At 50.8% G+C, this 22,955-nt stretch overlaps 1 protein-coding gene across 1 annotated transcript; it reads right to left on the reverse strand.

Moving 5' to 3' along the window:
• Positions 1–3,306: 3,306 nt before the first annotated feature.
• On the reverse strand, positions 3,307–22,930 carry Nucb1 (nucleobindin 1). Its single transcript, XM_040736152.1, has 13 exons — positions 22,726–22,930; positions 22,211–22,349; positions 14,020–14,127; positions 12,953–13,085; positions 10,928–11,031; positions 9,897–10,082; positions 9,554–9,644; positions 5,500–5,558; positions 5,213–5,305; positions 5,044–5,136; positions 4,580–4,750; positions 4,247–4,340; positions 3,307–4,055 (listed from the first exon to the last, which is right to left on the reverse strand). Exons 2-13 carry the CDS (start codon positions 22,337–22,339, stop codon positions 3,943–3,945), a joined length of 1,374 nt encoding a protein of 457 aa, XP_040592086.1. The 5' UTR covers positions 22,340–22,349; positions 22,726–22,930; the 3' UTR covers positions 3,307–3,942.
• Positions 22,931–22,955: the final 25 nt, after the last annotated feature.

The raw sequence follows: 22,955 nt of genomic DNA on the forward strand, positions 1-22,955 counted from the left end.
ACTTAACACTTATCTGATTGTGTCCATAAGTCACATACTTAGTAAGATATTGTCAGTTGCAGTTTTAATTAATCATTGAGCTAACTGGTTATGCAACATCTAAGTGTAATCATGATTCCTTCCCGTTTCCATTTAACCCTTTGATAGAAATGACAGTTCATTTACGTTCCCCGACATAGGTATCACAGGTGTCCTTGAATAATTCTCTTGCCTCAGCTTCCCAAGCAGGCCCGGCTGTGGCCCCACTTCTTAAGACCCTTGGAGTTAGGGACAGAATCCTCTTTCATGTCCCTCCGTGCTTTCTTTCTTTCCTCTTTTTTCTTTCTTCTTATTCTTTTGTTTGTTGGCTTTTTGCTGTTTTTCTGTGGCTTTGGAGCCACAGGGTTTCTCTGTGGCTTTGGAGGCTGTCCTGGAACTCACTCTGTAGACCAGGCTGGTCTCAAACTCACAGAGATCCGCCTGCCTCTGCCTCCTGAGTGCTGGGATTAAAGGCGTGTGCCACCACCGCTCAGCTAACCTGTGTGCAAGCTTCTTCCTGGCTCAGGACTGGACCCCTCTGGGAGTGTGGTCACGTTTCGTTTTGGAAAAGGGAATTACCTATAGCTTCTACTTAGAGGGAATTCTTAAAAGGATTAGCACTCACCCTCCCTGGGGATCAGAGAGTGGAGATTGGGTGGGGGACTAGAGGGGCCTGGTGGGGGGGCGGGGGAGGAGAGGAGGGAGAGGGAACTGGGATTGACATATTAAGCAAGCTTGATTCTAACTTAAATTTAAAAAAAGGAAGAAAAAAGAAAAAAAATCAAGAGAGAATTAGCTGAGTTCTGTGGCATGTTATGTAAAATATAAAAACTTATCCTCAATTGGTTGGCTAAGTCCACCCTCAGCAAGGCCACACCCAGTTTCTCTTGCTTTGTAGGCATGTATTTAATTAAGACCCTGGGTCCCTGGGGGCTGGAGAGACGCTTAGTAGTTTGGAGCATGTGCTGCTCTTGCAGAGGGCTGAGTTTGGCTCCCAGCATCCACATCAGGCAGCTCACAATTATCTGTAACTCCAGCTCCTCTCTGAATTCTGTGAGCACCTGAACTCCTGTGGCATACACACACAGACACACAAAGACACATACATACTCACATACATACACTACACACACACACTAAAGACACATACACACATGCATGCATGCATACACAGACACATACATACTCACATACATACACTACACACACACACTAAAGACACATACACACATGCATGCATGCATACACAGACACATACATACTCACATACATACACACACACACACTAAAGACACATACACACATGCATGCATGCATACACAGACACATACATACAGACATACAGACACATATGTACATACTCACATACATACACTACACACACACACTAAAGACACATACACACATGCATGCATGCATACACAGACACATACAGACAGACATACAGACACATATGTACATACTCACATACATACACACACACACATACATACACACGCAGAACTAAAAATAAATCTATTTTGAAATGACATAGGACTTGGTGGTGCACACCTTTAATCCCAGCACTCAGGATGCAGAGGCAGGTGGATCTCTGAGTTTAAGGCCAGCTGGATCTACACAGAGTTCCAAGCTAGCTAGAGCTGCATAGCAACAGCCTGTCTCAAACAAAAACAAAAAAAACAATCAAAAAGGCCTTGGTGTGTGAGGGGCCCACGGGACCCCACCCCTCTCTGAGGAGCTCTAGGCAGTGAAGGTTCAGTAAATGTAGCTACTGTGTTGTATGGTGGTGTTTTTTCTCTCTGAATCACTTATGTGGTGCTGTCTTGGAGAACAGACACATCCGTCCAGCAGCCATGACTACTAACCGGCGACAGTCAGGTCCATGGTAATGAACTACAGCACTTCCTGCTAAATGGGAGAAGGAAGTCACGAGACTGGTTCCTAAGATTCCAGTCATCACTTCTTCCTGTGCAACCCCAGCGTCGAGATCTGAGAGAGGCTGAAGAATGGGACAGTGGGGACTCACCTGAGAGGCTCCGGGTGTGGCTTCTGTGACATCATCGCGTGACCTGGTGCAGCTGTTGGGGAGCACGCCCTCATGTAAATGATGACCCTTGCACCATTCATCCGAGAATGTCCCCATCCCAGATGAGGACATGGGTCACAGGTAGCCACGATCCTGGTGCTCTCGTGACCAATGGGACATGAGTGGGAAGCTGCATGTGAATGGGCTTTGGGGAGTGGATCCTCCCACTGACGAAATCCAGGCCGATGGTGCAGATGAGTGTGATATCTGGAGTTGGCACAGCTATGCAGGACCACGAAGGGAGTAGTGTTCCAGCAACTAACAGAGGATGGGAGACTGGCAACTTTCCTCATAATGCTGAAGCTAGCGTGCTGCCGACATTTGTGTGGTGTGTGTGTGTGTATGTGTGTGTGTGCACGCGCGTGCAGTCCAGAGAGCTATGCTGGATGTCTTCAACACAATCCAGTTTTATTAAGGTCTTCCTGAGGTTTGGAAAAGCAGAATTGGCTAGGAAAAGACCAGCAACCTCAAGGCACCCACCTGTCTGTCTCTGCCTCCCCAGGGCTGGCTACAGATGTTTTACACACCCACCTGTCTGTCTCTGCCCTCCCCTCTGCTGGCTACAGATGTTTTACTCACCCGTGTGTCTCTGCCTCCCCAGGGCTGGCTACAGATGTTTTACACAATGGGTCCCCATGCTTGCACAAGTACTTTTCCAACTAAGCCATCTCTGTGCCCCTCCCCCCTTTTATGGACAGGACGTCACTATGTAGTCTTGGCTGAATGAAGGGATCTGCCTGCCTCTCTCTGCCTTCCCAGTGCTGAGAGTAAACAGGTGCACACCCTGCTCCCCCCCCCAGCCTTTGTCTTTAGACATAGGGCTTCATATAGCCCAGGCTGGCCTTCAACTTGTACAGCTTAGGACGACAGTGAACTTGCCTCCACCTTCCAAGGGCTAGGATTACAGGCATTTACTCCCATTCCCCATTTAAGTGACCTGCAGGACACAGGGTGTCGTGTATGCCAGGCAAGCATTATAGCAACTGAGCCACAACCCCTTAATAATATACTTTTAAAATTATTTACACTATTACAATTTTTTTCAAGCTCAGGTTTGGGTTTTCTGTCCCCAAGGCAAAAAGAAGCAGCCTGAGGCTATTCTGCCAAGAGCAGACAGCCTCTCAGAAGTGAGGCTTGAAGTGCCCATAGGATACTGCACAGTCAAGGTGGCATTTGGGTGTGGCTCCCAAGAGGGCAGTGCGTACACAGACACGCTAATGTTTATTTGTACCAGACGACATTTGAATGGAGCTGGAGCACAGAGTAGGGCATAGCAGTGTGGCATGAAGCCCCCACAGGTGTGGGCTGAGGGCGGTTGGATCTCAGCTAGGGTGTAGCCATACCTGGTACCTTCTGGAGCCATGGGGTAGGTATTTGGCCGGTGAGTAAGCAATGGAAGCCAGGGCTCCAGGCAGAGCCGATAGTTACTTGAAAGACACCCACGTCCCCAGCCTCCAATCACAGAAGGAACTGACCCACTGGCCCCACAGAAGGCAGTCAGAGGGACCAAGCCAGGTTCCTCTGACAGGATGCAAAGTGGCCGAGCCTGGAACAGCTAAGACCAAATCAGAAAGGAAGGCAGGCCCGGAGCGAGCACTCCAGGACAGAACGGTTTCTTCACTTCAGCCCCTGCAGCGAGTCCCTGACAGAATAAAGGGAGCCAGGAGGCAGACGGAAGGGACGGAGGGGACAGGAGGGACGGGAGCTGGAGGCTCTGATTGCCGAGAGTGGCAGACACGGGCAGAGGTGCGTCTGAGGGAAGGGTGGCCCTTTCTCCTTCCCAGAGGCCGCAAGGACACTTCATTCAGCTTCCATCACTGTCTACAGGAACGGAGAGATCATAACGGCTGGGAGTCCGGCTGTGGCAGCTCAGGGGGCTGCTCTGCGGCCTTCTTTTCAGAAGGAGCCACGTCTTTCTGGTCTCCTGCTGGGGCTGGGACAGGGGCATCATCTGCAGAGGAATAGAGGAGCTTAGACAGCAAACTCCTGACAGGAAACAGGATTCCGGGGCCCACTCCTTCAGACAGAAGGTCCAGGCCCATGCCTCCTCCCTCAGTCACCGTTCCCCTTGCCTCTGATTTAGGGGCCTGGGCCCTGGCCTCCCTCCTTGGGACCCAATGTCCCAGGGCACAGAGTCAGTACCTGTGTCTGCACGGAACTGCAGCTGTCCCTCGGGCTTGGAAGGGGGAGCGCTCTGCTCCTGCTGCTGTTTCCTTTGCTCCATCTGCAGAACAGCCTGCAAGAGTGGACACACAGGGGGGTATGGCCCCGGGAAGACCCCACCGCCAACCACTAAGTGGCCACAGTCCCTTCTCCCCCATGGCTTCTGATGACAGAAGCTACCACCTGCAGATATGTGCCCGCTATTATTAACATGGGAGCTACCCCCAACCCTAACCCTGAGGACACCCATTTGGACAAAGGGAAAGGCCCTGTGAGATCTAGACGATGGGCCCACATTCCCCAGCTGGTCACCTGCTGCAGCTCCCTCTTCTGAGCCTCCAGGCGGTCCTGGGAGCGCCCCAGGGCCTCTGTCTCTTGGCTGAGGCGCTGGGCCTTGGCATTGAGCTCAGCCTCCCTGGCAGCAAGTTCCTCCTCAAAGCGCCTCAGCTCCTCCTCTGTGTAGGCCGGGTACATTTCCACTGTCTGCGAGACACAGGACACGGTCAGGTGATGAACGGGCAGCCCCAGGCTCACAGGGAGGGAGGAGAGTGAGAGGCTGGGGCGCATGTGCGTGGGTTACGGCAGGCACCCCAGTGACCCGACTGGAAGTAGACTAGAGCAGGAAGAACGGGCCTAGAGATGGGGAGGGGGATGGGAATCAGGGAACCAGAAGGAGCAGCAGAGACCCCTAGAGACCAGGAGCCCCCAGAGGTGCCGAGGAAAGGAAGGCTGCAACCGGGAGACGAGTATCGTGTCAGAGAGTTCCACGTCCTCACCTTCCACCCTTCCCCAGTGTCCCCAAACTCCTTCCTCTGTGTGGATGCCAGGAACTCCTCCAGGGTCACCAGACGGTCCTGGTTGGTGTCCACCTGGGGAGCCAGACCAAGGTTAAGGGCTGCACTGGGCCTGCTGTCACTGCTCACCCCGCCCCAGGCGTCCCCTCACATTCTTCATGACGTGCTCCCTCATTCGCAGCCGCTCCTCCTCCATCTCTCTCATGTCATCCTCCTCATTCTTGGGGTCGTAAACCTTCTCCAGCTGCAGGGTTAAGGGAGAAGCATGAAGCACCTCGAGGCTGAGACCCCACGCCCAGTGCACACACCTCACCTCCCAGAGGACCCTGGGCTTGACGCCACTGTTAACAGCTTTGCCCCCGGGGGGCTGCTGGGTGTTTTACCCTGCATTGCCACCAACTCTGGGCGCAGGAGGCTAAAGTCCGTCAGACCACTCACCTCCTTGGTAAAGAGAGCTTCCAGTTCTTGCTCGTCTAGGACACCATCGCTGTTGATGTCTGGGATGCAAGACAAGATATCAGGGGACAGAGGGTCGGCGAGTCTGGTCCCCAGGGGAAAAGCAGGCGAAGGAATTGTGGGTAGATGTGAGGTCTCTTAGCAGAAAGCAAGGAGAATGGGGGCCATGGCCAGCAGGCTTCAGTACCCTGCTGGAAGAAACCATTCTGGCTGGGTGTGAGAGCACATGCCTTTAATGTCAGCATTCCTGAAGTAGAGACATCTCTAGAGTTTGTGGCTAGCCTGGTTTACAGAGTTCCAGGACAACTAGGGCTACACAGAGAAACCCTGTCTCAAAAACAAAAATAAAACAAAATAAAAACAATTGTGTAGCAAGCAGGGGCCTAGGAATGGAGTCCAGGGGCTCTGTGACCTCTGCCTCTCTGAGAACCAGGCCCATGCCAACTCCAGTGGCCAGGGAGGTCCACGCCTCATGGGCTATCATTCTTGCTTGCCAGCTTGCCTGACTCAGACGCATTTCTGTCTCCTACCAACCAGCCACCAGCCCTTCCTGCCACTCATAAGGCTCCTGGGTTTAGTCCCTGCTTGACTGTGCAGAAGGCCAGACAGATTCTGTTTGTCCTTCAAGGTGACTGTTCCCAACCTTCGCTGCAGGGCCAGCAGTGCCGCCCAGTCACCACCCCTGCTGGTATGTGTGAGACTGACAGCCCCGGAGACCCACGAAGCCCATTCTCTGTGCGTGCGTGGGTTTCACTCATCTAGAAACTCTTCCCCGTGTGGCAGCAAGGATGCAGCCATCACTTTGGGATTCCTTGTTTTTGTTCTGGCAACAGCACGGAAGAGGAGGGCCTTGTGCAGGCCAGCCAAACACTCACCACACGCTGTCCCGGCCCTCCGCGCTCTTTTCAAGTGTCCACATGCCCTCTCTGGAACTGTCTTCTAACTCACAGCCCCTGGTTGTGTGCCTACGGTCGCAATGACTCCCAGTTCCCCTGCACAGACAGCGTTTACTCAGGGGACCTGGGGCCAGTACCACAGAGACAGGAGGCCAAAGGCGGTACTGACACGGGACCCAGGGGTTGAGAGGAGGGCGAACTAGGAGCTGCCGGGTGGGCACAGAGGTCTAGTTTATTCATGGTTTTGAGACAGGGTTTGTATAGCCCTGGCTGTCCTGGGACTCTAGGCTAGCCTTGAACTCACAGTCCACCTGCCTCTGCCTCCGGGGTGCTGGGATTAAAGGCGTGTGCCACCACCACGCAGGTCTTTTTTTTTTTTCAGATTAGGTCTCACACAGCTCAGATGGGCCCCCAACATGACACCAGTGTGAGGGTGACCATGGACTCCTGAGCCTCCCCCAGATCTGCAGACATTGTACTTGGCTCAAAGCCCCCGTTTTGCAAGATTACTACTATACCCTGGACTGGAGTCAAAGGTCAGTGGAAGATCCCAGTGCTTGCCCCGCAATATGAGGTTCAGGGAACAAATCGAGCCAAACCCACCACTCGCTACGGAAATTCATGCTTAAAAATCACCACTGTGGGTACCTGGGCCTTAGATGGGTCCCAGCTCTCTGGCTCCCTCCCGTTCTTGGCACAGCACACCTTTGTCTTCCTTAATAAATTTCTTTATAAATTAAAACATTCAATTATGTGTATGTGTATGCATGTGGGTATATGTGTATGAGTCCAGGTGCCTTCAGGGCCAGGGCATCGGGTACCTGGGGACTGTTGTGTCACAGGCGCTGGTGAGCTGCTGGGCGTGGGTGCAAGTGTGCGCTCGTGGGTGTGGGTGCAAGTGTGTACTCGTGGGTGTGGGTGTGGGTGCAAGTGTGCGCTCGTGGGTGTGGGTGTGGGTGCAAGTGTGCGCTCGTGGGTGTGGGTGCAAGTGTGCACTTAGGTGTGGGTGCAAGTGTGCGCTCGTGGGTGTGGGTGTAAGTGTGCGCTCGTGGGTGTGGGTGCAAGTGTGCGCTTGTGGGTGTGGGTGCAAGTGTGTACTCGTGGGTGTGGGTGCAAGTGTGTACTCGTGGGTGTGGGTGCAAGTGTGTGCTCGTGGGTGTGGGTGCAAGTGTGTACTCGTGGGTGTGGGTGCAAGTGTGTACTCGTGGGTGTGGGTGCAAGTGTGTGCTCGTGGGTGTGGGTGCAAGTGTGTACTCGTGGGTGTGGGTGCAAGTGTGTGCTCGTGGGTGTGGGTGCAAGTGTGCGCTCGTGGGTGTGGGTGCAAGTGTGTGCTCGTGGGTGTGGGTGTAGGTGCAAGTGTGCACTTAGGTGTGGGTGCAAGTGTGCGCTCGTGGGTGTGGGTGTGGGTGCAAGTGTGCGCTCGTGGGTGTGGGTGTGGGTGCAAGTGTGTATTCGTGGGTGTGGGTGCAAGTGTGCGCTCGTGGGTGTGGGTGTGGGTGCAAGTGTGCACTTAGGTGTGGGTGCAAGTGTGCGCTCGTGGGTGTGGGTGCAAGTGTGCGCTCGTGGGTGTGGGTGCAAGTGTGTACTCGTGGGTGTGGGTGCAAGTGTGCGCTCGTGGGTGTGGGTGCAAGTGTGCGCTCGTGGGTGTGGGTGTGGGTGCAAGTGTGTACTCGTGGGTGTGGGTGCAAGTGTGCGCTCGTGGGTGTGGGTGCAAGTGTGCGCTCGTGGGTGTGGGTGCAAGTGTGTACTCGTGGGTGTGGGTGCAAGTGTGCACTTAGGTGTGGGTGCAAGTGTGCGCTCGTGGGTGTGGGTGCAAGTGTGCGCTCGTGGGTGTGGGTGTGGGTGCACAGTACAGCTATGGAGGGCAAGAAACCCCTCACGTCTGACCTCTTTTTCTTTCAGAGAGGGCATCTCTCTGGAACTGCAAGCTGGGCAGGCTAGCTGGCCTATGAGCTTAGAAGGCCCTGCCTACCTCTGCCTTCTACTTCACCATAACCAAGCTGTAGGTAGACACTACCTCACCTGACTTGTGGGTTCTGGGGATCTGAACTCAGTTTCTCATATGTTTAAGGCAAGTGATTTACTAACTGAATCATTTCCTTATTCATTAAATTTAAAAAATTTTATATACTGGGTATAGTGGTGCACCCCTTTAATCCCAGTACTTGGGCGGCAGAGGCAGCTTGGACTACTGAGGGAGTACCAGGACAGTCAGACCCTGACTTTTTTTTTCCTTTTTTCAGTTCCTTTGGAGATAAGGTCTCTCTATGTAGTTCTGGCTGTCTGAAAACTCTCTCTGTAGACCAAGCTGGGCTTGAACTCATAGGAGTCCACCTGTATCTACTTCTCGAGTGCTGGGATTAAAGGCACATATCACCACCACCCAGCAAGACCCTGTCTTAAGAAAAAAAAATGAATTTTTAAAAATTGTGTGCATGTGTGTGCTTGAATGTGGGTACACCTGTAACACATCACATGGAGGTCAGAGATCAACATGTGGGAGTTGGGTCTTTCCTTCTATCATATATGTCTACAAATCAAACTCAGGTTGCCAGCGTTATGCAGGGCTCTTGGGAGACCCAAGCTTCTGAGCTACTGTGGCAGCCGTAAATTTCACTTTCTCAAACTTCAATTCCCAACATTCCTGTGGCTTTGTCTACATGTATGTATGTGGACCATGTATATGTATAGTGTTCTCAGAGGCCAAGGTTGTATATGCATCGTGTCCACAGAGGGCTGTGAGCGTCCCACAAGTGCCAGGAGCCTCTGGAAGAGCAGCCAGTGATCTTAACTGCTGAGCCATCTCCCCAGGCCCTCTGCCTCCCATAAGCACTTTTTTGTCTCTGTGACTCTTGGGAGTTGTAGTTCTACATGTACTCCTCAAAGCCTGGTCTGCTCAGTTAGAGAACAAGGCCATTGCATAGATAGAATACAGAGGAAAATAATACTGAGGAAAAGACTTGGCTCTTCCATGGAAGATTCCAGGCTTAACAACGGGGATGGGGAGGATCCTTGGCCAGTCAGGCTAGGAGGAGGTCTGGTAGGGCTCACAAAGCCCACTGGAAAGGGTAGATTTCCCCATGGCATCCAGGCTCCAGGACCTCTCACGTCAGCCTGGGGGAACACCCTCCCCACCTTACCATGCAGTATGAAGAAGGTCTTGGGGTTGAACCTGTTGGGGTCCAATCCATCCAGCTCCTCCCACACCTCCTTCAACTGGGCTTGGCTGCCCTGTGGAGAAGAATAGCAGGAGCTTGTGAACAACGAATCTGTAACAGGTCAGACAGCCCTATGCGCCCCTCCAATAAACTTTAGTCTCCTCAAGCCAGAACTACAATTCCCAGCAACCTCTGGAGTATTTTCATACAGGTAGATGGACTTTTTGCTGCAAGGCCTCTTGGGAGTTGTAGTTTTATACCTGCATTCATTTTTTTTTTCTCTGCTTAGGAGTTGGACATGGTAAAGCATATGCAGGGTCCTTACAGGCACATTGACTTTGGGGTGCTCCCGGTGTCTGCGCTGCTGCTCTTGTAGCTTCCTCTCGGCCTCCTTCCGCTGCTCCTCTCCCAGAGACTCCAGGTAACGTCTTCTCTCATGTTCCTTGAGCATCTCATAGCGTTTGAACTCCTCATGATGTGCGGCATCATACTGGGCGAGGTCTCGGGTGGCCTGTGGAGAGGCAAGAGGGTCACAGTCCTCCTGCCTTTCAGACACCCAGCACGACCCACAGCAAACCCTAGGCTGCTTTCCCAAAGTAGCAACTTGGGTGAGAATATTCCAAGTCTTCCACCCACTCAGCTTTTTTTCAGTAACGAGCAGGGGACAGCTTCATAGGGAAAGCAGCATAACTGGGGTAGCCAAGAAACTTCAGGAAGGAGCCAGCCTGAAATCTAAGCACTTGGGAGACTGGGGCTGGAGGATCCTAAATTCTAAGCCAGCCTGGGCTACATGTTAAGATACTGGCTCAAAGCAAATCTTTTTTTTTTTTTTTTCATTTAGTTTTTCAAGTCAGGGCTTTCTTGTGTAGCCCTGGCTGTCCTGGAACTCACTCTGTAGAGTCTGGCCTTGAATCCACAGAGATCCACCTGCCTCTGCCTCCCAGGTGCTGAGGTTAAAGGTGTGCACCGAGCAGCTAGAACTTGTAAGACAATGAATTCATGCTCTCTGAAGCTACTAGGTTTGTAATTAGTTACCACTGAAGCAACAAGGTACTAACAGTTAGTTGTTATGGGGACAGCTGCACTACCCAGGTGGCTATGCACCAAAGGACAGCTGTTAATACCAGAGAAGTTTTGCTTGATTCGTCAGGAGGAAGTCTTAGGCATCAGTGGATAAAGTCGGGACTGATGCGGAGCGCGTTACAGTGCAGAGAGCAGGGCCCATCACACAGCCCGGGCCACCAGCTGCCCACGGAAAAGCGGGAGGGCACTGGAGCTGATGCAGACCTACACCCAGCATCGCTGCTCCCCGCCAGAACACCAGGAGGCGGGGCCCACATCTCCTCTCCACCGTACCGTCTGAATCAGCAGCTCTAGGTCCCGAGCCTCAAACGTGTGCTGGTTCTGAGGGTCCAGGTGTTCAAACTGCTTCAGGAGGTTCAGGTGGTCCACCTGCAAGTCTGGAGAAGCAAAAAATCAAACAAAACAACACCCATTGTGGCTTTTCTTTTCTTTTTTGTTCTTCGAGATAGGGTTTCTCTGTATTGTTTTAGAGACTGTCCTGGAACTCTCTCTATAGACCAGGCTGGCCTCGAACTCACAGAGATCCGCCTGCCTCTGCCTCCCGAGTGCTGGGGTTAAAGGCGTGCGCCACCATGGCCCGGCCCATTGTGGCAATTCTGTCAGAACCCGACTCAGAGGCAAGGAGGATGGCACACATGCCTGAGGGTCTGACGGGGCGGGTGAGTCCTCCAGCCAACTGTGATACTTTAAATAAATAACAGAAACCACGATGCCAGCTGTCGATGCCAGGCCTTGCTCTTAATACAAGTCCCTGCCTTGACCGCTGCCTAGTAACACGGGCCATGAGTAGCCTGATTGAGCTGCTACAGCGGTGGTGTGTATACATGTCTCATTCAGGCTGTACATCACTCATCCTCGGCAGCAAGTGCCCTACGGGCTGAGCCATCTTGCCATGCCCTAAACCACTCATTTAAAACATACAATCTGATGGCTTTTAGCACATTCACAGGTACACACAAACATCACCACCATGACTTTTAGGAGACTGCTCTCATATCCCAAAGAACCATGCTGAGTGCCTTCAACAGCACCGTCGTTTCCTTGTCCAGGCTGCCGGCCGCTCACCCTCACCCCATGTCTGTGGGTTTGCCTACTGGGGATATCTCATGTGCTTCCTCATCTCTGTCAGAATAGGCCTTCGCACAGCGCCCTATTTCCAAAGGTTGTGTTGATGCCGGCTTCACTCAGGAGGCAGAGGTACGTGGATCTCTGAGCTTGACGCCAGCCTGGTCTACAGAGTGAGTTCCAAGACAGCCAGGGCTACACAGAAAAACCCTATCTCAGAAAACCAAAAGCAAACAAACAAAAAACAAAGAGCGTGCCCCATGCAGGCAGGCATGGTGGCACAGGCCTGCCATCTCCGCTATTGGTAGGCTGAGACAGTGGACTGTATGTCTGGGCCTGTCTGGGGTACAAGACTGGCCTAAAGGACTGCTGCAGTGGAGTGCCTTCCTAGACTGATTGTGTGTGTGTGTGTGCACATGCATGCATGTGGGTATACAGTACAGATGCATGTCACAGAATTCATGTGAAGGTCAGGTCAGCGTGTGTGTGTGTGTGTATGTGTGTGTGTGTGTATGCACACGCATGCACATGGGTGTACAAGTACATGTCACAGAATTCATGTGAAGGTCAGGTCAGCTTTGTGGAGTGGGTTCTCTCCTCCCCAGCATATGTGGTTCCAGGGATCGAACTCAGGTCATCAAGTTTGGGGCAAGCACCTTTACCCATCTCACAGGCTCTTATTACAGCTCAATAAAGACATTCAACATGTGGTGGTCTACACTAGCACTCAAGAGGTAGATGCAGAAGGCTCAGGAGTTCCAGGTCATCCTTGGCTACACAGTAAGTTTGAGGCTAGCCTAGCTGCATGAGACCTTGTCTCAGAAAGACAAACTTGCCACAAACCTCTCAGAAATAAACAAAAGCAGAAGGTCAGGTGAAAACGTGCCAGGAAGAAAAGAAAGAAATCCCAAGAGTAATTGCCACCTGCCTTCCCAGACACTGTGCACGCGCCCAGTACACAGCCACCCAGACACTGTGCACGTGCCCAGTACACAGCCACCCAGACCCTGTGCACGCGCCCAGTACACAGCCACCCAGACACTGTGCACACGCCCAGTACACAGCCACCCAGACACTGTGCACACGCCCAGTACACAGCCACCCAGACACTGTGCACGCGCCCAGTACACAGCCACCCAGACACTGTGCACGCGCCCAGTACACAGCCACCCAGACACTGTGCACGCGCCCAGTACACAGCCACCCAGACCCTGTGCACGCGCCCACACTCACTGGGTTCCTGCTTTGCATCCATCTTGGCCTTGAGCAGCATCCGAAGCCTTGATACCTCCTGCCGCTTGAGCTCGTCTAGCTTGGTGCGGACGTGGTGGCTGACGAAGTCCAGCTCTCGGCTCAGCTTTCCACTCTTCAAGGACAAGAAAGGGGGTACCCGTCACTTCTCACCACAGGACCTTTCCACGTGTGGCCACCGACTCTCCCGCCACCCCTTTCCAATCAATCCTGTCTTTCAGGATTCAAAAGAGATGGTACACCTCCCTTGGGAAGCATCTCCAGGCATCGCCTTCACCCCACCCAGAGTGCTGCGGCCGTTGCTTTCCCTGGGACTGACACACAGCTGGGATCTTGACTCTGTATCCCTCCATCAGAGCTGACTCTGGCCGCTCATGTTCACGGCACTCCAAGGCCGCAATGTCTCTGCTAGGTACAAGTCCCTGCAACACTGCCTGTCCGTCAGTCCCAAGGAGCTGCCAGCAACCACCCAGAGGCACCGACGTGCCATCTGGTATGCTCAAGACTGTCCACTTGACAAAACCTAGAATTATCTAGACGACAACCATTTGAGCATGTCTAAGAGGGAGTGTCTAAACGGCCTTCAGTAAAGTGGGAAGACCCTCCTAACTGGTAGGGGCATTATCCCACGAGCCAGGCTCCAGAGCTGAGTAAAAAGCAACACACATGCTTCTCTTTGAATGTGGATACAACATAGAGGCTGCCTCACACTCCCAATGTCTGTGACGTGGACAAGGATAAATTCTTCCTTAAGTTGCTTTTGGCAAGTAGTTTGTTACAGCCATGCAAGAAAATAGCTTAAGACAGAAGCCAATCAGACGAGGCAGATAAGAACCATAAGAACTCAAGGGGTACCAGGGCTACCTCATAACAGATGGGAAACTGAGGCACAGTAAACTGAGGTTCCACAGCTGGCAAGTACTAGAGCTGAGAGCTCAAGTCTAGGTTTAAATGCATCTACTCTCCCAGAGACCCCAGGGAACGAGCATCTTTGGGGCTCCCAGACCTCTCCCAGCTGTGACTGAGCACACCCTCCCCCTGGCCCGCACCTTGATGTCCTCAGCGTTGGCAGCCTGCAGTTTCTCACGGAAGTGTCCATCTGTCTCTAGCACATTGATGACCTCCTGGAGGTACCGGTGGTAGTATAGGCCTGTGTCCTGGGGAGCAGGGGCAAACATAGCAACACCGCCTTACCCTCTGAGCTTCCTCCCTCAGCCAGGACCACATCCCTCAGCCAGGACCACAGCTCAGCTCCTAGGCTGCAGATGACATAGCCTCCCCACACAACAGGAGGCCTGCTTTACTCCAGAGCCAGACTCAGTTCCAACCCCATCTCCTGCCAGTGTTCACCTCCTGGAAGGTTCCATGGCACTCAAGAAATGAAATATGGGGGAGCCGCAGAGATGATTAAGGGGTACAGTGCTTCTCACATGAGCATTTGAGTTAGAGTCCAAGAATCCACTTGAAAAAACTGCCAAGCATGAACTGGAGAGACAGCTCAGGTTTTCTTTTCTTTTTTTTTAAGACAGGGTTTCTTTGTGTAGCTTTGTAGACCAGGCTGGCCTTGAACTCAGAGATCCGCCTGCCTCTGCCTTCCAAGTGCTGGGATTAAAGGTGTGCGCCACCAACGCCCGGCTAGAGACAGCTCAGGGTTAAAAGTACTTGCTGCTCGAGCAGAGGACCCAAGTTCAGTCCCCGGCACCCAAATCCGGTGGCTCACACCATCTGTAACTCCTGCTGCAGGGGACCTGATGCTCTCTTCTGGCCTCTGCAAGCACCTACACGTGACATAAACCACACACATACACACAAAAAAATTATAAAAGGTTTAGAAAATAGTAAAAATAAAGCTCACAAGGAAAACCAAGTATGTCAGTGCATTGCCGGCTGTGGAGCTGAGGTAGGGGCATGACTGGGGGCACACTGCACCCGCAGCCCAGCCTTCTTTGAGAATTCCAGGTCCAAGAAAACACACTTTGTCTCAAAACAAGGCAGCTGACCTCTGACCTTCCTGGGCATGTACATATACACCAGTACACACAAACATGCACACAAACCTGGAAACACACACACACACACACACACACACACACACACACACACACACACACACACACACGAAAGGAAAAGACTATCACAGGGAGAGCCAGGTTTGGTAGTACCCACTTGCGATCTCAGCACTAGGGGCCTGAGGCAGAAGGACTGCTTCAAGTTCAAGCCCAGCCTGGGCTACAGGGTGAGCTCTTCTTTAAAACAACCACAACACTCCACACAAAACAATGAAGATCATCAGGACTGGAAATAACGGAAACGGGACTCAACTGTGCCTTACTGTGTTTGCAAAAGTCCCTCAGCGCAGCGGCTGCCCTCAGCGCAGCCTTCGGGGCTGGAGCCGGCTCAGCCATCAAGAGCACACACTACCCCAGCAGAGCGCCCACGCTCGCCCGCACAACTGCCTACAGCGCCAGCTCCAGCATCCAATGCCCTCTTTGAGCTTCCTTGAGCACCTACACTAACACGAACATGCCACATGCAGACACAGACAGGAGATCAATAAACAGCTGGGCACAGTGGCGCACACCTTCAGTCCCTTAACTGAGGGGCTCTCTTATTAAAAACGGGTGGCTATTCTCAGGCAGCACTTTCTGGGTATCTCTGTTATTTCCCTGTGATAAGGACCCCATTGTGTTTTTCTGCTTGTTTTGTTTTTCAAGATAGGGTTTCTGTGTGTAACAGCCCTGGCTGTCTTGGAACTCACTCTGTAGACCAGGCTGGCCTTGAACTCAGAGATCCAGCAGTCTCTGCCTCTCCATGAGTGCTGAGATTAAAGGTGTGCACCACCACCACCCAGCACCCATGGGGGTTTTAAGGTGCTTATTTTACATCATGGACCAACCGGATCCTGTAAGTTTCCCGAAGACCATGCACTTTCAACACGTCGTGTCCTGAGTAATTCTTTTCCCTTCTGGGTTCCTTTTTTTTTTTGGTTTTTCGAGACAGGGTTTCTCTGTGGCTTTGGAGGCTGTCCTGGAACTCGCTCTGTAGACCAGGCTGGCCTCGAACTCACAGAGATCCGCCTGCCTCTGCCTCCCGAGTGCTGGGATTAAAGGCGTGCGCCACCAACGCCCGGCCCTTCTGGGTTCCTTTTCAGTCACTCCAGATCCTTACAGGGAGGAAATTAATGCAATATGAGACGGCAATCCTATCTTTATTATGTCTTGTGTATTTTATTTGAGACAGGGTCTCTTTACATAGTTCTGGATGTTCTGAAGCTCACTATGTAGGCCAGGCTGGTCTCAAACTGGCAGGACCAGGAGGAACAGAGACTGTCATCAAATGTCACCCAACGTGGTGGCAGGAGTTTTCACGGAAAACCTGAAAAAGCTTATAAAGGGTTCTGAACACAGAAAGGAGCTGGGCTGCGCAGGCCACGTGCAAAGACACTGTGGCATTCGGGCTTGAACAGCATGGTGGATACCCGCCAGTCTCCAAGCCGCAGAGCATGCTGCATGGCAGATTTAACTTTTACTCATACAGAATAAAAGGGTTTGGGCAGTGCGCTACAAGCTACCTGATGGAGGCATAGACCAGAGTCAAGGCAGTGAGCACAGCTCCCAGGGCTGGCGGTAAATGCACCCCCACTGAGCTGCAGCCTAACTGGTTGGGGCCAGTCACCACTTTAATCTTAGCCATGCTGTTTAGCAGATTAAAGACTCATGGGGTCAGAAAACGATGGAGACAGACAGTAAAGACAGATTCAGAGAAACAAAACCTTAAACAGTTTACAGTGAGTTTAATATACATAGACTTGGGAGAGAAAAGAAAAAAGACAAAGTCATTAAAAAAGAAAGAGTGGCTAGGCATGGTGGTGCACACCTTTGATCCCAGCACTTGGGAGGCAGAGGCAGGGGGATCTCTGTAAGTTCAAGGCCAGCCAGGTCTACAGAGTAAGTTCAAAAAAAAAAAAAAAGAAAGAAAGAAAGAAATAGAGCAATTTTTTTTTGTTTTTTTGAGACAGGGTTTCTCTGTGGCTTTGGAGGCTGTCCTGGAACTCACTCTGTAGACCAGGTGGCCTCGAACTCACAGAGATCCGCCTGCGAAACAGAGCCATTTTTAAAAAGCCACGTAAAGATGGAAATGCACAGAGTCTGGATGCTGTATGTTACTCTGCTGTCTTTGAGTTGTTTCACTGCCGAGGAAGGAGAAACAGCTGTTAACAGACTACAAACGATGCTACATTAATCCAACTTGTACGTGTTGAAAATGCCTTGACTTAAAGTCTAAGAACATGTTAATTTGGAAAAGAGGTTCTGCTTTTGTTTCCATAGAAAATGAAAAACTGTGGATTCCTTCCAGACTAGTATGGTTTGATCAAGCAAGACCCCCTGAAGCAGCCACTGGCTCGGGAGATTACCATCCAAAACAGCTGAAACGATGCAGCTTAGACTGCTACAGCCAGGATTTAGCCAGGTTTTCTCAGGATCCCCATGGGATTGATAGTGCTTCCAAACAGTCTGGAAAGAACTATATCTGAATTCCCAAATATTGCTTATGTTTGTTTTCACTTAAATGGGGCTGGTTATAAATAGTTAATAATTACAGTCAATCAGACAACCTCCAAAACAATACAGAGAAACCCTGTCTCGAAAAAAAACAAAAAAACCAAAACAAAACAAATAATTACAGTCAATCTCTTTCTAAAGAAAAGAAAGAATGATATAGAAATGAACACTTTGGATTGGTATGGATTTTGGTTTATTGATACAAATTTAAGGTTAATTTTGTTATATGTGTATTTCTACTCTTGTATTGTGTTTATACAACTCATTTAAAAATGTAATATATAGCCGGGCATCGGTGGCTCATGCCTTTAATCCCAGCACATGGGAGGCAGAGGCAGATGGATCTCTGTGAGTTCAAAGCCAGCCTGGTCTACAGAGGGAGTTCCAGGACAGAGAAACCCTATCTAGAAAAACCAAAAAAAAAAAAAAAGTAATATACAATTACAGATTATAGATAGTCACCTATAATAGTCAAAACCACGCTAGTTAGATTTTTTAGATATATAGAGAAATATTTCAAATGAATAGGTATCCTCCAAAGCCTTTCAAAGACCTTCAGAATATGGCATTAAAATGGTTTATTGGGGGCTTTTCACGATGAAGAGATGCAAGTGCTCCTGGCAACACCAATTACATCAGAGGGGAAGACGGGCATTGAAGAAATTCTATATGGAGTTTGCCTTGAACACGGCAAGACTAGCCATTTGGGCAAAACACTGCTCTTGCCTGGACTGTTATGCTGTATAAACTGGAAAATAACTGCTGAATTGGGACAGTCTTTCAGGGTTCCTGCTTCATGGAAGAGTCTGTCAGACATTCAGCAGGACACAGAGAAAAATGACTGACAAACTGCCAATGCAGGTGAGACAGTTTCAAATTTCCTGCTTCGCTAAAAAGTCTGCCAGACACTATGGCCTATGGGTTAAAGATGGACCTACGTTACAGAGGAACTGTGGGTGACTATCTAGGCAGTGAGATGTCTCTGTTAATTCTAGAATTTATATATTATCCTTCTGAGGTCTCTGATAGAGTTGAAGACAGATAGTTGCAGTTATGGTTTTCCTTAGTTATGATGAAAGAGAAGTTACACATAAAACTTTAGACTCACAAAAATAGGATAGATTATAGAATATTTTCTTTAAATTTTGCCAAATGTTAATGGAATAAATATTCTAATTATAATTCTTGCTTGATAACGGTTTTGTTATATATAATTTTACTATGTTAAAGTTAAAATCTTTCTTTTTAGACAGAAAGGAGGAGATGATGGGGGGATGTCCTTCTGAATGCTGTGAATATATGTTTCTCTCTCTCTCTCTTTTTTTTGGTTTTAAGAGACAGGGTTTCTCTGTATTGTTTTGGAGGCTGTCAGTCCTGCCGGGCCTCAAACTCACAGAGATCAGCCTGCCTCTGCCTTCCGAGTGCTGGGATTAAAGGCTTGCGCCACCACCACCCGGCTATATGTTTCTTTTATTGGTTGATGAATAAAACACTGATTGGCCAGTAGCCAGGCAGTAAGGAGGAGAATTCTGGGGAGAGGATGCAGAGGGATTCCACCAGAGACTTCCGCCATGGGGAAGGTAGGATGCCTGGGCATTATCCGGTAAGGGAAGACCATGTCCAGGTAATAGATTAATAGAAATGGGTTAATAATTAAGAGAGAGCTAGTCAGTAAGAAGCCTGAGCCATCGGCCAAACAGTTTATGATGAACATAAGCCTCAGTGTGTTTATTTGGGACCTGCAGAGCAGCAGGACTAGGCGGAATAGAAACTCCATCTTCAGGATCTGCCTGCCTCTGCCTCCCAAGATGTGGGATTCCAGGCTGTGCTATGATGCCCAGTTTACCTTTGTGATGTTTTGTTTTGTTTTGCTCGGGGGCTAGAGTTGGCTCTGTGGTTAAGAGTGCTTGTTCCTGTGAGGAACTGGAGAGCAGCACCCACATGGAGACTCACCACTTCCACAGGCACCAGCACGAACGTGGTGTACAAGACACACGAATAAAATAAATCTAAAAAAACAAAAAGCCTTGATCCTCAGGAACCAAAGCAACTAGTGGGTCCTCACCCCTCAGTCCGGACAACTTGTCCTACATAGTGGTTAGAGGACAGCCAGAGGCACGGAGAGAAACCCGCTCAGACAAACAACCAAACAAATAAAACAAAACAAAGCAACCAGTGGAGCCGTTGAGATGGCTCAGCAGGTAATGGCAGTGCTGCCAAGCTTGAGACGCTGAGTTCTATCCCTGAGACCCTCATGGCATAGGAGGAAATCAACTCCACAGAGCTGTCCTCCTGTCTTCCGACCTCCACACCCACACCATTGTATACATGTACACACACACACACACACACACACACACACACACACACAAAACACGTACATTTTAAAAAAGTGAATTTGGCCTTTAAACAACATTTCCAGGAAATTTAAGCCAGTTATTAAAAAGAATGGCCATGAGCCAGGCATTGGTAGTGCACGCCTTTAATCCCAGCACTCGGGAGGCAGAGGCAGGCGGATCTCTGTGAGTTCGAGGCAGCCTGGTCTACAGAGCGAGTTCCAGGACAGGCTCCAAAACAATACAGAGAAACCCTGTCTCAAAAAAAAAAAAAAAAAAAAAAAAAGGCCAATAGGCTTAGAGAGATAGCTCAGTGGTTAAGAACACTAGCTGCTCTTCCAGAGGTTCTGAGTTCAATTCCCAGCAACCACAGGGTGGCTCACAACCACCTGTAATGAGATCTGGTGCCCTCTTCTGGTCTTCAGGGATATATGCAGACAGAACACTTTATACACATTTAAATTTTTTTTAAAGATTTATTCATTACATATACAGTGTTACTGCCTAAATGCCGGAAGAGGGCACCAGATTGCTATCTAACTTTGTCTCCTGTCCTTTACAGGTGGTCTACCTTCAGATGACTCTATGACAGTCTAATGCATTCCTTTGATCTTATTCCAAGGCCTGGAAGTCACCGTGAATGGACACACTTCAACTGTAAGTCAGAGCTACTCAACCTTAACCTAAAAGCATAAACGCTAAAATCTAAATGGTTGTAGGGTCTCAACTCTCGATGTGGGAATGCTAGAAGGCACAAGCAGGTTTAGGGGTCCCTGAAGATCACCCCCCTTCATAAGCAGCTTACACATCCTTAAAATTTAGAGTACCGTGTGAAAGGGAGGCCTGGGGATAGCCAGGCTTTGTTGAGGCCCGTTGAAGGGAAGCTACCTCCTCCTGTCCAAAGAATAGAGTCTGGATTCATTCTAAACAGCCCAAAACATTGTAGAGTACTAGTGTCCCCTCCCTTAAGAGTCCATCCAAGCTGGGCGTTAGTGGGGCATGCCTTTAGTCCCAAGCACTCAGGAGGCAGAGGCAGGTGGATCTCTGTGAGTTCTAGGCCAGCCTGGTCTACAGAGTGAGTTCCAGGACAACCAGAGCTACATAGAGAGACCCTGTCTTGCAAGGAGGGGGAGGAGTCCATCCATCAATATTGTCAGTCACTTGACTAAGTGCCCACTGCTCAAGAAGGCTGATTCACCTCAAGACATGCTGAAGGACAGGAGAAGTCGAGGCCATTTCCTTAATGAAGTAAATGTGTTTCCAGGCCAGACGCTCCTCCCTCGCTGCAGCTGTTGGCTGGTCTTCACTGCTGAACCTGCACCTTTCAGAATTCTCATTCAAAAGCATAACATTTCCTTCCCTCCCTTCTCTGGGTATCAGCAAATCCTCAGCGTGCTTGTCCCAACCCTCAGAACACTCCGCTTCCCAGAAGCCCTCCTGTGTAGACAGCCGCTTAAGACCTACAGTACCCGACCCGTCTGCTCTCCTCCACCCTATCCCAAAAAGCCTGGCTTTGCTTTCTCTTCCACGAACCCTCTTCCTGGGACCTGCCAAGACTGTCCGATTAGTCCTATTATCTTTCTCTGAAACTCTAACAAAATGGAATTCAAGATTTCACAAAATGTACACCTTACAGGAGGCCATGGCACACAGGAGCTTGGAGCCACCTGTCTCGGGGGGTAGCAACGGCTTACATTGCCAGGCAAAGCGACAGGGAGAGCTTGACCATAAACAGGTGCCCCGACTTTGAAAGTTCCAACTCTCCTAAGAAGAAAGGTTTCACAGGGCTGAATGCACATTTGTTGAAAAGAGTAAATCAGTAGTTCCCATTTCCTTTTCCCATTTAAACTACACCTCCCATGAGCTCTGCGACACAGGAATGCCCCAGTTAGGTAGTAGCATCCAACTGCCTATGGTGCTACTGGGAAATGTAGTTTTTCTTTTGATTGTCTACATTCCTGGTTAAGCAGGATTTTAAAGATCTGAGAGGCGACGGGCAGTGGTGGTGCAAGCCTTTAATCCCAGCACTTGGGAGGCAGAGGCAGGCGGATCTCTGTGAGTTTGAGGCCCGCCTGGTCTACAGAGTTCCAGGACAGGCTCCAAAGCAATACAGAGAAACCCTGGGGGGGGGGGGGGGATTAGAGACGCTTAGGTGAGGCAGGCGTTGGGTTGCTGGGGGGCAGGTCTGCTTGTTTGCTTCACTAACACACTACTGCAAAGGAAGGCAGGTAAACCACAAGTCTTTGCGTGCTAAAAGGGGATCCCTGGAGCTTTCACCAGGGCCCTGCGGACGGCAAGCCCTGCGCTACTGCAAACACGCGGAGCGCAGGCAGGCTACTCACCGGGCTCTCAGTGGCCTGGCTGTCCTCCTGATGAGGTGCCCCGCGGTCCAGGGGCACTGCCAGCACAACTGACAGCATCAGTAGAGGTGGGAGAAGGAGAGGGGCCCCGCGGGGCACAGGGGTGGGCATCGTGGCTGGCCTGTGAGTGGAGACGGAGAATGGTTTTTTTGAGACACGCGTTAAGTAGCCCAGGTTGGCTTTGAATTCCTGATTCCCCCTGCCTCTCCCTCCCGGCGCAAAACCCAGGCTAAGAATGTCCCAAGCCCTGTGTACGCCATCCGCAGGGCCGTCCCCATTTGCAAAAATGAAGACCCAGGATGCCAGGCCTCCAGCCTCCCCTTCCTACAGACCAGTCCCGCAATCCTCATCCCGGCTTCCCTAAAGTAGGGAATTCTGCCCTGGATTGAGATCCCAGGCCCCGATAGCCTCTCCTTCTCGCGGGACCACCGAGACCTGAAACCCTGCAAGTACCCGGAGCTCCAGCCCTCGGCTCTCCCCTACCGAATGCCCCTCACCTCTCCTGGCGCAGAGGGCGTTTTCCCACGCTGGGACCTCCGTCTGGCTTCTGGAGATTTCCCTCCTAAGTCACTCCCACTTTTCCACCCGCAGAGGACCCGCCCCCAGAATACTGATTGGTCCACGCTGGCTCCGAGCTTCCGCCCGCGTTAGCGGTCCCGCCCGTTTCCGATGAGGTTCCCTTGCTTTCGAAAATCTCTCCTGCTTTCTTGGAAACTCACATTCTTCA

This window comes from Mesocricetus auratus, unplaced genomic scaffold (assembly GCF_017639785.1).
Source record: "Mesocricetus auratus isolate SY011 unplaced genomic scaffold, BCM_Maur_2.0 Super-Scaffold_100054, whole genome shotgun sequence".
Lineage (NCBI taxonomy): Eukaryota > Metazoa > Chordata > Mammalia > Rodentia > Cricetidae > Mesocricetus > Mesocricetus auratus.

Coding starts and splice junctions, on each gene's coding strand:
- Nucb1 (XM_040736152.1), bottom strand. CDS start 22,339: ATGCCCACCCCTGTGCCCCGCGGGGCCCCTCTCCTTCTCCCACCTCTA. Junction 14,128..22,210: donor GCCAGGCCACTGAGAGCCCG/GTGAGTAGCCTG, acceptor CCTGCTCCCCAG/GACACAGGCCTATACTACCA. Junction 4,341..4,579: donor AGAAGAGGGAGCTGCAGCAG/GTGACCAGCTGG, acceptor CCACTCTTGCAG/GCTGTTCTGCAGATGGAGCA.